This window comes from Dipteris shenzhenensis, chromosome 24 (assembly GCF_047967505.1).
Source record: "Dipteris shenzhenensis isolate YYH24624 ecotype China chromosome 24, Dip_SZ_1.0, whole genome shotgun sequence".
Classification (NCBI taxonomy): domain Eukaryota; kingdom Viridiplantae; phylum Streptophyta; class Polypodiopsida; order Gleicheniales; family Dipteridaceae; genus Dipteris; species Dipteris shenzhenensis.
Window position 1 is genome coordinate 7213966 of NC_141619.1, and position 17054 is coordinate 7231019.

General features: G+C 42.5%; 1 protein-coding gene across 3 annotated transcripts in view; it reads right to left on the bottom strand.

Moving 5' to 3' along the window:
- SNF4 (sucrose nonfermenting-like protein) overlaps positions 1 to 17054 on the bottom strand; it is a 145640-nt gene that overhangs the window by 38147 nt on the left and 90439 nt on the right. For all 3 annotated transcript variants that reach the window (XM_087395148.1, XM_087395149.1, XM_087395150.1), the window contains exon 7: positions 15666 to 15800. In XM_087395148.1, the coding sequence (XP_087251274.1) occupies positions 15666 to 15800 (135 nt within the window). The remainder of the gene's footprint in view (positions 1 to 15665; positions 15801 to 17054) is intronic.

The following is a 17054-nucleotide window of genomic DNA, read 5'->3' on the forward strand; positions in this document are numbered from 1 at the left end:
TTTTTGGTAATGCCGTTTGGACTTACCAATGCTCCAACTACATTCGTCATGCTTATGAACGATTTACTACGTCCATATATCGAAAAGTTTGTAGTACATTTTATTGACAATATTCTTGTGTTCAGCAAAAGTATTCCTGAGCATCACGAACACTTAAGAATGGTGTTCAATACTTTGAGGAAAGCCAGTCTTTATATAAATAAAAAGAAAACTATACTGTGTATGGTAAGACTTGAATATTTAGTATTCATTATTACTCCTGAGGGGATAGAAATGGATCCAAAGAAAGTGGCTGCGATACTGACTTGGCCTTTCCCTCAGAGTTTGACCCCTTTGCGATCATTCTTGGGATTTCTCCAATTTTATCGAAGGCATATCAAAGGATATTCCGAAATAGTATCGCCATTGACTGATCTGACCTCAGATAAAGTACCTTTTATATGGGGACAGAACCAACAGGAGAGTTTTAGCACCATAAAAAAAGATGTGGTCTCAGGACCGGTCTTAAAAATAGTTGATCCCCAAAAACCGCTTTTCCTTGAAACCGATGCAAGTGGCATTGCGGTAAGTGCAGTTCTCCTCCAAGATGGAAAGCCAGTAGCCTTTGAAAGCAAGAAGCTTTCTCCCTCTCAACGAAATTGGCCAACTCATGAATGCTGTTGTCCATGCTCTGAAAACATGAAGACATTATTTATATGGGTCAGAGTTTTATGTTGATGTTAATCATGATACTCTGAAACATTTTTGTAAACAACCTCACTTGAGAGGCCGCCAAGCTAGGTGGGCAGAACTCATGCAGGAGTTTCATTTGACGATTCGGTACCGAAGAGGGAAGAATAATAAAGTTGCTGATGCGTTGTCACGCATTATATATTCAAACCCGGGAGAAAGGGTGACCTAGCATCCCAAAAAGGCCAGACTTATGCAAGATATACCATAAGAGATGATATGCTGAAAAGAAATGGCAAGGTAGTAACACCTAATCAGAATGATCTCAGGCAGAGAGTCATTCAACAATGCCATGATAGCCCATGTGCGAGACATCCAAGAGTCGAGAAAACATATGATCTCGTGAAGCGAGATTTCTTTTGACCAAAGATGAAAAAACATATTCATGAATATGTGACATGTTGTTTTTCGTGTGAGGTAAGTAAGACAGAGCGGGTGAAGCCACCCGGACTTTTACAACCTTTGGAAATACCACTAGGTAGGTGGGAGAGCATTTCCATGGATTTTATTGTAGGTCTGCCTACGACACAAGGTGGATATGATTCTATCCTTGTGGTAGTTGATCGTCTTACTAAGATGGCTCACTTCATTCCAACTAGACAGTCTGTTAGTGTCCCGCAAGTGGTGGATTTGTTTATTAAACATATATTTCGTTTGCATGGATTACCCAAATCCATAGTGTCACACAGGGATGTTAAATTTACCAGTCATTTTTGGACTGCAGTGTTTGAGACACTAAGAATTGAGTTGGGAATGAGTAGTGGGGATCATCCAGAAACGGATGGTCGGACGGAAAGAATCAACCAAATTTTAGAGGATATGCTTACAGCATATGTATCATTGAGGCAACATACTTGGAACAAGTGATTGCCACTATTAGAATTTGCCTACAATGATAGAAAACATTCCTCTACAGTATTCAGTCCGTTTGAGTTCAACTATGATTATAGACCAGCGAATCCAACTACAGTTGGAGTACCTCAGAAAGTGCCCAATGCCGCAAACTTTGTGGCTCAGATGCGGGAGATGCTAGCACTTGCGAGAGCTAGCATCCGCCAAGCTATGGATAGAGCTAAGGCGTATGTGGATGAAAACAAATCCGTTACAAAATTTAAGGAAGAAGAAAAAGTTTTTCTCATAGTTCCTTCGCACTCTAAGTCTTTGATTGCAGGAGAGTGTGCTAAGTTATCACCCCGATATTGTGGGCCGTGGTTAATTCTAGAAAGAATAGGCAAGGTGGCCTATAAATTAGAATTACCACAAGGTTGTAAGGTGCAATGTTTCTCGTTTAAAGAAATTTTCGCATACAGGTGACTCCCTAATCAAGGATGTTGTTTTGTTTCAGGAGATAGAGGATAATGCAGGACGCAAACCAACAAGAATCCTCCACCGCGGAACGGTGCAAGTACGCAATCGGAAGATGCCCATGGTGTTGGTTGCATGGCATGGTTTACCTCTATCAGAAGCTACCTGGGAATCCGTATACCCATTACGAAGAGTGTTCCCAGACTTAATCATCGAGGACGATGATGCCTGAAGAGGGAAGGAATGTTACGCTCAAGTTGAGGCAACATGACCTCGGAAGGGTCAGTCGACATTTTCCTTGAAAGGATCAATGTTTGGATTATATTTGTTTGGGCTTCACGTAAATGATCAAAAAGGAATTAAGATCAAGGTCCTTGGTGAGGGTAACATGGCACAAGACTAGGTGGATCTAGGCTGAGGGGTTTAAATGCATTAAATGTACCAAGGGGCAAATGATTTCAATGATATCCCAAGAGAGGGGTAAATGATGCATTGAGGAGATCCCCTCAAATGTTGACATGTGGCATACTAGATCCATCTAGGGAATTTTGGGGCTTGGTGGAATCTGGAAGCTAGAGCCTTCATGTAGTTTTTTTTGGAGTTTGCTACCACCAAGGTTGGCTGGGAGGAAATTTAGTGTGCCTGCCCCATGATAGACTGTTAAACTGATGATGTGAAGCGAGTTAAAGATAGTGATCGTTATACTGCCTAGCGGGGTAGAACAGCTAAATGCCAAGTAAGAATTCCAGCATGGTAGCTAGCAACCTATCAATGATATCAAAGATTAGTAGGATGCTACCGTTGTTCGCATGGCCATCTAGGAGCCCTAGCAAAGCTCCTTAGCACTGCAAGCACTGGCTACAACACTGATTTTACAGAAGTACCAATCATCCTTTCTAGCAGAAGTCCTACTTTTCCCGGTGAAGAGGGACTATCCCTTTCCTACTTTAAAGCACCCTTAACAGCATGCATAAGAAAATGTCAACCAATCTCCTCAATTGCCCTATGCATCCTCTACAAAAGCAATAGGTAGCAACCAATGGTTTATCACAAATGTTTTACCTACAAGAGAAATTTTGTCGGTGCTCCAATAACAAAATTCATAGTTGGATGCTTTCTAATTTCAGCCGCGATCCGTTGCTGTGCAAAAAAAGTCGATCCCCACCTAGCACACAAAATATTGTCTTTGGCTCCTAAAAAATTCAATGAATGCCTGGAGTCTCACTCCAAATCAAGCACCTTGCTCATGCCGAAAGCAAAGCAATTAATGCAATTAATGCAATCACTTCATGTTATGCTACACTAATCAAGGAGCGAATGGACTCACTCTAGACACAAGGTCATCATCAACATACCAGCAGACGATATCGTCCAAAGATATGAGTTAAGAGCTTGTGCTCTTAGCAAATCAAGGGATGTAAGCCTACATAATCCTCGAAAGTCAGGAGGTCTCTATTGTGCCTCCCAATGACTAGTGACTCCTTGCAAAAATTGCAAAGATGCCACATAATTTCGCTTTAAGAATCACATGCACGAAGCAATAATCCAGACTCCACTCATAAACCTTTGAAAATTCCAAGAGAAGAATAGGGCAACCCACTAAAGCACTATATGAGCATGCAAGTTCACAAGGGTGAGAGGTGTCTAAAGGAGGTAGAGAGCAGCATCCGAAAGTGCCAATAGTCCACATCTAGGCAGCACCCACACTGCTAGATGTTGGTAGGTTGTGCATTATATTTTGTATCAGGGTTTACTTATTTTGGTGCATTCTATTATACATATTTTACTTATTCTTCATGTGCATGCTTTATCTTCTATCTGTGATTTCCTTATATATTGCGTACACACACAGTTGTTTCTCTTCCATGGTTGTGTGATCTAGCACAATTTTCAATTGTTCACTATAGAAGTTGCATGTGCGAAAGATAACGATGTGAATGCGAGCATCCCAACAGTAGAACGATAGCTTTTGCATGTTGTATATCTTGCCAATTGGGATGGAATGGAGCTAGCATGTGGGCAGCAAGCAGGCTGCCACTTGGGTAGCATGATAACTACAAAGGTTGACAAGTTATTAATGTTCGAAAAATAGGGAAACTACAAAGGCACGGATGGCTATCAAGCATCATCAATATACATTGCAAGGCTCTTAGCTCCCAGTCTCAAGAGCGCATACCTCAAAGGTCTTACTCTATCACCCTTCCTCATTCATTGTCGTCTTTTTCCAGTTAATGTTAATGAGCAGGCAGCTCTTCCAGTTAATGTCAATGAGCAGGCTGCTCTCTCACTTTCGAGTTTGAAGTGATGAATTTAAAGTCCATATTAATAAGTAGGCTGCTCTCTCTCTTCATGTTACATTCTTTAGAATGAGTCAATGCAATGTGTCTCTAAATTATTCAAGTTCATCTTTTGACTTTGAACTAACTGAGTAGCCTTTCATTATAGTTAATGATTCAGTTGTTGATTATTACAATTAATGCCGATGATTTGATATAATGTGCTTTTGAGAACTACTATTGCTACCATATTTGGTTCATAGCCAAATACCACCAACGTGTTGGGTGTTGGAAGCAATGGAAGCACAATGGAGAAAAACGAGATGCTGTAATAGATTGCTGCAAAACTGAAGTGTGGAGGCTCAAGGGAGAGCCAGCATAACAAAACCCTAGGGCTAACTGCCGTCACTAGACTAAGTGTCCTAACTGACCTAGATGGTACATAAACTAACTGTACCAATAGTCCTAACTGACTATAACTAGGCCTATAAGGCTCATACCAAGGTATAAGTGGCACTTATGGATAGCCCATGAGATGGCCTACAAACCCCCCTCCATGGTATGGGCTGCTGCAAATCAAGTTACAAAAGGTACTAAGTTTAAAGCTTGCCGAAAAGTCTCAAACTTAGGTCGAGGTAGAGCCTTCGTAAAAAGATCTACTGAGTTGTCTTCAGTGAGAACATAAGACAACTCAATATCACCCGCTCATAATCGCTCTTTGACATAGTGATAGTGAACCTCAATGTGCTTTGTGTGAGCATGGAAAACTGGATTGTGTGCAACAGCCAAAGCACTCTGACTATCCGTGAAGATGACGGTAGGAGCAATCTAACATGCACAAAGATCTGCAAGTAGCTTCCGAAGCCAAACACACTCCATAGTAGCTGTAAAAGCCACTCTGTACTCAGCTTCACAGCTAGAAGTAGCAACTGTACTCTGCTTCTTGCTGTGAACCAAGAAACACATGAAGTACCAAGCATAAAACAGTTGCCACTATGCGACACACGAGTGTCAGAACAACCAGCCCAATCACTATCAGTGAACCCATGCATGACAAGTGAAGTATCATCCCCATAAAGAAGGCCTAAATGCTGAGTGCCTAAACGATATCTGAAAACACGCTTCACGGCATGTCAATGCTGCATAGATGGGCAATGCATATATATGCTCAACAGTGAGACAACATACTGTAGATCAGGTCTCCTATGGCATACGTAAATCAAACACCCAACTGTCTGCTGATAGAGAGTTAGAGAGTGACATCACATGTACCGCTGCCATCCTCAGAAGGTGAAAACCAGTCTCTAATGGTGTAGATACTGGCTTGCAATCCTCAAACTGAAAACGTTGCAAAACCTGTCCAATGTACTTGGATTCTGACATCACAATGCCCCTCTCACTCCTAGCAAATTGAGTGTCCAGATAGTAGTGCAGAAGACCAAGATCAAACATAGCAAATGTCTGCTGCAAATCAACTTTAAAATCTACAATTTGCTGAGCATGTGTCCCAGTTACAAGCATGTCATCCACATAAAGAACTAAAATCAGCAAATATGTCCCACACTTGCGGATGTGAAGGGTAGCCTTTGTAGGGCTATTCTGAAAGCCAAGTGTGAGCAGATGAGAATAATTCTCATATACCAAGCCCGAGGTGCCCGCTTCAATCCATAGAGGGCCTTTTTCAAGTGGCATACCTTGCTTTCAGAACCTTCAACCTCAAAGCCAGGAGGTTGGGAAACATAGACCTCTTCCTGCAAATGCCCATGAAGGAAAGCTGTCTTAATATCAAGCTGATGTATCTGCCAATGAAAGTGGGCAGCAAAGGCAATAACAATGCGAATGGTAGTGATCCTGGAAGCGGGAGCAAAAGTCTCCTCAAAGTCAATGCCATGCTGCTGAGCATAGCCCTTAGTAACAAGACGGGCTTTGTAACGGTCCACTGAACCATCAGCTTTCCGTTTGATCTTGTAAACCCACTTAGTTCCAATGGCATTCTTGCCATAAGGCAAATCACACAACTCCCAAGTGTCATTCTGATGGATAGAATCCAATTCAGCTTGCATGGCCTTCATCTAACAATCATTCTGAAAAGCATCTTGATGACATAATGGCTCTTCATTGCATGCTGTAGCAACCAAAGCATAAGCAACAAAACTAGCATGCTCTTTTCGGACAGCTGCTCTCATACGGGCTGGAAGAGGAGTGTCTTGTTTGCTGTCTTTTAATGTGTCAAGGAGCCAACGGGGTACATTTTTAGGTTCCTGAATTTCTGCTCTTTCCTGGTCAAGAGCCCGGTGCAAATGATCCTAATCAATGATAGGCATATCAGGCTGAATTTCTGCATGCACATGTGGCTGTAAATGACCAACAGATGGAGGAGGGACAACCTCAAATGCAACATCATCCCGAGCATCAGATGGAAACAAAGGCATCAAGCTGTCAAATATGTCTGGGGCATCAACAACCGGCTGTTTTTGACAGTCTAGCAAAGGCATAGTGGAAGATTCATCAAACACAACATCCCGACTGACAAAACACTTGCCCGTGCAGAGCTGATATAGCTTATAGCCCCTGCTCTCTGAACTATACCCAAGAAAAATGCATTTAACAACTTTATCATCCAACTTAGTGCGTCTCTGTGAAGGCACATGAGCATAAGCTAAGCATCCAAAAGTGCTCAGGTGGGAAAAGTGAGGCTTACGACCCGTCCAAGCCTCATAAGGTGTGATAGTCTGCAATGCCTTTGTAGGACATCTATTCAAGATGTAATTTGCACACATGACCGCATCCAACCACAACTTATTAGGAAAATGTTTGCCTTTGAACATGCATCTGGCCATTTCCATCGTTGATCTATTCTTCCGCTCAACCAGGGGATTCTATTGAGGAGTATAAGGCACGTGCATCAATGATTAATGCCACGGGAAGCCAAAAAAACAGCAAACTCCTTCGACAAGTATTCACCCCCCCCTGTCTGTATTAATGTGAGCAATGTGCAACCCACTCTCATTCTCATCCAAGGCAATAAAGTGCTTGAAGCATGAAGAAACATTAGACTTGGATTTCAATGCGAAGATCAAAGTGTACCTAGTGAAATCATCAATAAAAGTAACAAAACAGTAGGACCCCCCAAGAGCTGCAACCCTCATGGGTCCACAAACATCTCTATGAACCAGATAAAGCTTACGTGAAGCACCATCCTTGGGAAACGTAGCACGGTGCATCTTACCAAGTAAGCATGGCTTACAAACATGTTTGGTAAGGCATATGCATTTTGGGAAGATCCACAACCATATCTCCCTTATATAACTTCACCAGGGCTCCAAAATTGAGGTGTCCACACCTCTCATGCCACAAATGAGTATCTGCCATGGTAGAATCAATAGCAAAGGCATGTGCAGCATCATCATTTGAACATCTGTCATAAGCACCAAGTCTGTAAAGACCGCTAGACAATGTGCCAGTCAAAACCAGGGTAAAGGCATGTGTAACATCATACACTGCACACCTCACACCATCAAAAATAACCTGAAAGCCACATGTAGCAATGGCTGAAATAGAAATGAGGTTCTTACGAATGCCTGGAACATAAAGCACATGCTATAGAGTGACAATACCACCAGAGACAGAAGTAAGAGCAACTTGCCCAATACCTTTTACCGTATATGATGCATTATTGGCACATGTGGCACTACCCCCTTAGTTGTAAGCTCCAATGAGCTGAATAACTTCCTGTAGGAAGTGATGTGCTTACTAGCACCACTATCAAAGAACCAGGCATCACGAACATCTGAAACTGTCACACAAGCCTCATGAACAGCAAGATTATACTGACATGTAACCAAGAAAGCCCAATGGGTCTTGTGCGAAATTAGCGGACTCATATCGATCTTCTGCACTAGAAGAACCAAATACTGCAAGACTTGACTCTTTCTTTTTCTTTTCAGATGCTATGCGCTTCCTGCATTCAGAAATATCATGCCCAGGTTTCCTGCAATAATTACATCTCTTCTTCTTTTTGTTATCCCCTGAAGAAGAGGCGCCATGTGAATGATCAGCACGGGAATGAGAGGGCTTTTCAGCTGAAACCTTGCCTTTACCTTTTTGTTTGTGATGGGCAGCAAATGCTTGATCACTAGCCATAGTAGCATTGCGATTCACATGACTTTGCTCCTCCTGAAGAAGAAGAGCAACAAGCTGGTCAAATGAGAAATGATTGGCATCACCCCCTGCAACCAACCTCAATGTAGTAGCAAAGCCTTAATATGAATCAGGAAACCCATCAAGGGTATTAGAAACCAACTGTGAATCAGGCATAATCTCATCAATGTTGGCCAACTGCTCTTTCAAATCCTTCACGTTAGTGAGATAGGCATCCATCTTACCACCCTCATCAAGCTTTAGATCTTTCAACTACCTGCGGAGATAGGCAACCCTTGCCTCATTCCGCACCTGATACAAAGATGCAAGCTGATCCCATGCTTGCTTAGCTGTCTTGCAAGACCTAATATGAGGGATAATAGCCCGTTCCACTGAAAGAGCAATCAAGGCATGTCATTTTGGAAAGGCCTCGTGTTGCCTTTGGGGGTTTTTCTTGCAACAGGTACAACCTGGGACAGCAGAAATTGAAAAAAGCCAATGCAACAACGGCTTACCCAATGATGAACAACAGTGACAGGCTCTAAAAAGCGAGCAAATGAGGACTGGAAATGAGAATTACAGCAAAAGAAGTGCTCCCACGAGAAGGAGAGCACATAGAAATGGAGAGAAAGAGATCCAATGGAGAGAAGCTCACAGCCCGAGGCAAAGGGATGCCAAATGAGGAGGAAAGGGCTCAAAGAGAAGTCTCCAGATCAATTCAGCAGCTCCAAATGGCTCCAAACGTCGGCACGCAGCTCGAGGCAGCTCCAAAATGCTGACACGCAGCTCGAGGCAGCTCCGAAATGCTGGAACACAGCTCGATGCAGCTCCAAAATGCTAGCACGCAGCTCGAGGCAGCTCCGAAATGCTAGCACGCAGCTCGTGGCAGCTCCGAAATGCTAGCACGCAGCTCGAGGCAGCTCCGAAATGCTGGCGCGCACCCGAGACAGCTCCGAAATACTGGAAAATCTGAGCAATGACTGGCGCGCACCCCGAGGCAGCTCGTACTGCAATGAATGTACTGAAATTCTGACAAACCAGACAGAAGCACGAAATTTACTGACAGATGTAAGGATTTCCATACAATTTCTGATGCATGTACGGATTTTCGTACAATTTTTTACGCACGTACGGTTTTTTTTTTTGCCACGTTCGAAATTCCGTACAGATGCTGTAAATGCTCACGTGTGGTCGTTTTTTGCTGCAGCTTGACATTAGCCTACATCATCTTAGCCAATATTTCGAGTACTTTCTTGTGATCTGTCCTTCCAACATTGATTCACTTTGTGTACACATGTTTTGTGTAGAACCGCACAGCTATCTCATGGGCTATCCATAGATGCCACTTATACCTTGGTATGAGCCTTGTAGGCCTAGTTATAGTCAGTTAGGACTATTGGTACAGTTAGTTTATGTACCATCTAGGTCAGTTAGGGCAGTTAGTCCTAGGGTTTTGTTATGTTGGCTCTCCCTTGAGCCTCCACACTTCAGTTTTGCAGCAATCTAGTACAGCATCTCGTTTTTCTCCATTGTGCTTCAATTATTGAGCTTCCATTACTTCCAACACCCAACAGTGGTATCAGAGCAAGTTGGGAATCCATTCCCTCAGCCATTGACAGCTTTCCCAAGTTGTTTGGCAGCCTTTGGAGCTCTCATTCTTGCTGGTCTTGCTGGCTTTCACACTCCCACGAGTGTTTGAGACCTTTCCAAGCACTTTTGTCGCGGAAAACCTCATTTTGTCGTGAGAAGACCGCACTTTGGAGCAACTCTTGCGAAGGGAACTGTTTTTCGGCGGGGTAATAGGTGGCTACAACAAGTGTCTATTATGTCCTTGCTTGGGGGATTAGCCATGTGTATACAGTATAAAATATACGCAGACATGATCCATGCATCCAAGGTCTCTAAAAAGGGGAATGGTGAACCAAAAAGGATGTAGTGTCCAAGAAACGTTTGAAGGAGTAAATCCATCTATGCATGAGTAATTTCGTCCTAAACGGACCGGCATGGTCTCAAGTATCTCTTTTTGTGAAGCAAGCCTCCAATCTCCATGTTCATCGTATAGAACTTGTGCCAAAGCATCCCCCTAATCATCCTTTGCATGTGAGGAAGGTGCTTCCACCTAAGAAAGCTAAGCTTGTGGTCACCTTTAGGGATTCAAATGTATCTGGCCCGCTAATTACTACGGTGTTGAAGTTATGTCCCTACTAGCTAGGTCATGTGACTTGATCTCGCTACTGAGTCCACATGGGCTTGCTGAATTGGGCGTACTCATCTTAACAAGTCTAAATGGTATGAAGCTACCTTATTGTGCTAGTATGCAAGCCAGGTAGATGGTAACTGCTACTCTTGGAAAGGAAGCCATGTATCGTTTGAACACTCACTCCAGAATTTCATGCCGTAGTGAACAATTTGCGCTTGACATGTGGCATCACTCTTCACCTGAGCCTCAAATATCAAATAGTCCATCCCCCAACAATTTATTCTTATGGAACAATTTTTATATAATGGCATGATTGCTTCTATCATAGTAGAGCCTATAAGGACACAAACTCAAGTCTTACAAAGAAAATTTTAAAAACTTCAATTTTTTTGTTAGCGACAACATACCAAAGGATAACAGGCAACTATCCTCGTTCCCTTACCTGGATGCACAAGTACGACCTGTAGCAGATGACAATAATCAATGGGGACCTCCACATAAACAAGTTTTCAGAATTCTTGCGCAAATGCCAATCCACCAAAAATGGGTCCCTCAATAGGAAGTCTAAAGCAACTTGTGTCGATGGGTGTTGATTCCCTCCAAAGAGGAAACAACAAAAGAGGTGTAACATGTCCCAAGACAGGGAGAAGGGGATGAAGCGCAAGTGGAGAGAGCACAAGGGAAGAAAGAAGGTCGATGTTGAGAAGTCTGAAGGAAAACTACATGTTGGAAGTACAAGTGTATAGAGGGAGGAAAACTACGTGTTGGAAGAACAAGTGTATAGAGGCTCTATAAGAAAAGAGGAGAGAATCCTTCAAGAAGGCATGGACAAGGAAGAAAGAGCATAGATGGGGGTGGTGGGTCAAATCAAGGGTTGAACAAGCAAGAGTCAAGTAATCTTCTATTAATTCAACATTGCTTGCCAACATTTCCGATCGCAGTTTCACCTTGCAAGAAGGAATCATTTTGGAGTATTAAGCTCACAATCCATCTATCAGTCTACTAACTATCTTGAGACCATCATTCACTACAATGGGAGTGGAAACCTACAAAAGCTGCTCTAACTACATCTCGTTCCCCTTCTTGCATAGATTGGAGTAAACAACACACTATGGGTAGGCAACATCTATAATCCTCGCACAAACTTTGCATCAATTAGGATCACAAAAAATCAATTTTGAAGGAGGGATACTAGGATCAAAGATCACAACCATCACCTTCAGTACTCTTTTCTCCATGAATACCAAAGCTCCTCTCAAGGAAACTCGAACCATGCAAATGCATACACAAAGGGACCCGATAGACTCATGGTATGCCTAAGGGTCACCTAGAAGCACGAGATCACGTGCTTGCACTCCGTGTCCACCATACATGATTATATGCCACAAAGGGAGTTTCAAAACGATATGAGAAACAATGTATGAAGAACTTTACCAAAGTAAAAGCGAAGCAATTGCAAGGAGACACTAAAATATTGTACACATTCCTCCTGCGTGCATCTGATCATCCATCCCATAAGAGTGTGCATCCATATTTTTTCCAATTCTCTTTCAAGGGCTTCATTTGGTCTTCCACACATTCCCTCTCTCTTCTTAGCTCTCTTGTCCGCAAGGCTTCATATGTAGGTCCTTCCCATTCATACCCAATGCGGCTTACGGCTCTCATGGCCTTCCTCCATCGTGTAGTCTTCGCCACATGAAACGGTATTGCACATTGTATGAAGAGCTTTGTGAGCTCACTAGTGGCCTCCTTCACTGCTTGCTTCTGCAAGCGTGCTTGAATGCTAGACCTTTGCAGTGATCCTCTTTTTCCCGCACTACATCCACACTAAATGATCCATGTGGCAAGGGTGTTCTTGTAGCACTAGGACCCGCGCTCGATGTAGTTGATGCCCCTCTACTTCTCTTTGCAAAACCCAATGTGCTGGCATCATCCAATGGCTCAGTGTCAGCAGCCTCTTCTTCATCTTGCAGCCCTTGCCCTCCACTTTTTGCAACCAAGGCTGCCATATGCACACACTTCCATTCTGTTAGGCCACCTTTCACTGGAGTAGGCACGAACTCACAAGGTCCTACATCCTTGCTGGGAACACCTGCTAGATGGTCTTTCACCCGTGTGACAGACCCCGTTTTGCTTATGCAGCAATAGTTGCATCTCCACTTCTTGAAGCCACCGCCTCCTTTATAACTATCCAGGAGGGAGACATGGATCCAATAAGCATCTCTCGGCATTGAGGAGGATGGAGAGGTGAGAAAGAGGATGGAGAGGTCACAAGTGAGAAAGAATGGAGAGGTAGGAGGAGGATAGAGAGCTCAGAGGTAAAAGAGGATGGAGAGGTGGAAGGAGCCTAGACGATCAGAGGTAGAAGTGAAGAAGGATGGAGAGGTTACGCGCAAGATTAAAGAGAGCATAGAGAGAAGAAGGATGGAGGGATGGAGAGCAGGCTGCCAAGCTGCAGCTTGCAGGATGGAGAAGATGGAGAGAAGGATGGAGGTCCGAGCAAAACGGGATGGAGAGTCCAAGAGCAAAGGATGGAGGGATGGAGAGAGCTTAGAGAAGGTGAAGAGAGCAGCAAGGATGCACAGAAGGAGTGCAATGGGCGGGAGGCGGCGAAAAAAGGAGCCAAGCGACGAAATCGCGATTTCGGGGTCTAGGTCAAAAACAGGTTTCCGTTTCGCCGTTTCCTGCCAAGAAATGACCGTTTCTGGCAACTATAGACCTGGCATCCAGAAAACGCCAAACTTATGCAAGATATGCCATAAGGGATGGTATGCTAAAAAGAAATGGCAAGGTAGTAGTACCTAATCAGAATGATCTCAGGCAAAGAGTCATTCAACAATGCCATGATAGCCCATGTGCAGGACATCCAGGAGTCGAGAAGACATATGATCTCATGAGACGAGATTTCTTTTAGCCAAAGATGAAAAAGCATATTCATGAATATGTGACACGTCGTTTTTCATGTCAAGTAAGTAAGGCAGAACGGGTGAAGCCACCCGGACTTTTACAGCCCTTGGAGATACCACTAGGTAGGTGGGAGAGCATTTCCATGGACTTTATTGTAGGTCTGCCTACAACACAAGGTAGATATGATTCTATCCTTGTGGTGGTTGATCGTCTTACCAAGATGGCTCACTTCATTCCAACTAGAGAGTCTGTTAGATGCCCCGCAAGTGGCGGATTTGTCTATTAGACATATATTTCGTTTGCATGGATTACGCAAATCCATAATGTCAGACAGAGATGTCAAATTTACCGGTCATTTTTGGACAGCGGTATTTAAGACACTAAGGACTGAGTTGGGAATGAGTAGTGGGGATCATCCAGAGACGGATGGTCAGACGGAAAGAATCAACCAAATTTTAGAGGATATGCTTAGAGCATATGTGTCATTGAGGCAACATACATGGGACAAGAATTTGCCTACAATGATAGAAAACATTCCTCTACAGGGTTCAGTCCGTTTGAGCTAAACTATGGTTATAGACCAACGAATCCAACTATAGTTAGAATACCTCAGAAAGTGCCTAGTGCCGCGAACTTCGTGGTTTAGATGCGGGAGATGCTAGCACTTGCAAGGGCTAACATCCGCCAAGCTATAAATAGAGCTAAGGCGTATGCGGCTGAAAACCGATCCGCTAGAGAATTTAAGGAAGGAGAAAAAGTTTTTCTCAGAGTTCCTTCACACTCTTTGACTGCAGGAGAGTGTGCTAAATTATCACCTCGATATTGTGGGCCATGGTTAATTCTAAAAAGAATAGGCAAGGCAGTCTATAAATTAGAATTGCCACAGGGTTGTAAGGTGCACCTAGTGTTTCATGTTTCTCGTTTAAAGAAATTTTTGCATACAGGTGACTCACTAATCGAGGGTGTTGTTTTGTTTCAGGAGATAGAGGATAATGCAAGACGCAAACCAACAGGAATCCTGGACCGAGGAACAATGCAAGTACAAAATCGGAAGATACCCACGGTGTTGGTTGCATGGCATGGTCTACCTCTATCAGAAGCTACCTGGGAATCCGTATACCAATTACGGAGAGTGTTCCCAGACTTTATCATCGAGGACGCTGATGCTTGAAGAGGCTTTGACTAGAGCCATGTGTCCTGTACTGCCTTGTTAGCTGCTTCCTTGTATTAAATTTGTTCTAGGGTCTCAACAAGGCCTCCTTTGTTTTCTCAGCTACCTCAATCAGCTCCAGACAATACCCTCCTTACTTTATTCCTACCTTTCAGCCTTGATTGATGGCCAACTACTGCTTTATATACTAGGCTCTTCTGGGCCCAAAGTCATGCTGTTTTTTATGTTGACTTGAAGAAAATACTGCTTTCATGAGGGCTGTGTGGACTGTTTTAGAAAGCATTGCATGCTGTGTTGTCTATGTGGAAAGCTCTGCTTGCTGTGTATAATATGCCTGAATGTTTTGGTATGTCAGAAATTTCTATATGAAGAGCTTTCTTGGCTGCCATGACAATTCAGAATTGTTGTGCTCACATTTCTAAAAGCTGCATAAAGCTAAACCCTCTTTGACAAGTTTCAGGTGGAAGACACGGTGGACAAATGTGAACACTAGACAGTCATCACCATATCCTTGCCAGAGCTTGTGAAAATGGATTTGTAATTGCTTAGGCCTGAGCATAACTTCTCCACCACTTTGACTAACATTGTATGTGCTTCAATATACTTCCATTACAATAAAGAAAATTAAAGTGGACACAAATAATAAAAGAAAAGTATCAATTTATATTTTCCCATGTGCAGGCAACACAACCACACTTCCTAAGACTAGTTTGTTATACCATAATTGTAAAATTTGTCGTGCATTATCGTTAAACCAAGCCAGCAGATAAACATCAAGTCTCAGAATGCAGATTGATAACATCATCAAAACTTTTAAAGGTGGATTTTGGATAGGTCCAAATTTGGCATCATGGTATTAGAGCACAAGATTCTGTATAGACATTAACTAGAAACTGATATTATGAACATGTCCTATCAACTTAAAATAAGCACTCACAAAGTGAAGAGGCTTTTGCACTGCAGATGGAGATGTATCAGCAAGCCTTGAAAGAACCATTTTCTCAACTTTCCAAGCAGCTATCGTGTGTGTTTCAAGTTCCTCCTCTGATAAAATTGCTCGTTGGCTTCCTATCTGTGATTGAAATAAATTAGGCGGTCATGTGATTGATAAAATACAGAAACAACACAATGAATCATAGATTCTTACATTTATGATAAATTCAAATATGTCGTGTCATGATAATGAAACTCCCCTGCTACCATAAACTTAAAACCATGAATAGAGGATTCTACTTCATCACATTCAGAATGTGTTGCACTATCTCAAAACAAATTAGAGATGCTAGGTCTTTAGACTTTCATGTAGTGTATGGTGGCCATACAAGGAATCTTTCATAAACTTGTTCTGAGGGAAGGAGGAAGGTAGCCAAGGATTTGGCAATGAAAAGCTCTCCTTTACGGGGACAGGAAGCTCAATGAGTTCTGTAAACCCTCTCAAATGTTGAGTTCATACAATATGTATCACTCATAAAAGCAAGATCAGAGATATTCTACAAGCATTCACTACAAAACGTTCTACAAATGCTCCCAAGAAAGACTTCACCTACCATGACTTTGCATTGTTCAGGCCAAACTGTAGCCTCTCTATAGCATCACAAGGCTAGGAAGCTTGAATCCTAAGAGTAGAAAAACTGTCAGTTGCATCCCTATCTTAGGGAAGTTCAAAAGTACGATTCATATATTGACTATTGGTGGCTGAAAATTGGCATACAACAAATCTACCCAAGGTGAAGAGATGTTCACAGGTCTCCTTTTTTATTTAATTTTTAAATAAATAATAATAGTAGTAGCAAGAATATGTTAATTGCACTGAGCGTGTAGAAGAAGTTGTATTGCTTTTTATAAATGATGATATTTAGATTAATGATAACCAGGATATATTAACCAGAAGCTGCCAACTTAGAGTGATGTATGGAGTCACAACAGGGTTCAACAACGACACTGGGATTAAACAGGGCTGCCTGTCCCCCCACCCTTTTCAACTTATGCATAGATCTATAGGAAATCATGATTCTGGAATGTCTACTGACACCCCAGCTTACAACTGGGTCTACATCTATACTAGACAGCCACATTAATCCTATAATGTGGTCCTTTGTGCAAGCACAACGCGATGCCCACAAATCAATGCATAAGGAAAGAAGGGAATTTTTTAGTGACTTCAGAGAAAATATGAGTAAATGAGAGAGAGAGAGAGAAATATTCAAATATTGAAAACGAAAATAGAAAGTAAAAAATAAAAATCAAATTCAAAATATGCAGTAAGCAAAGAGACACTTATGTTCTTATCATTATCCAAGCATAAGCTGCCATCTGGATTTCGGAA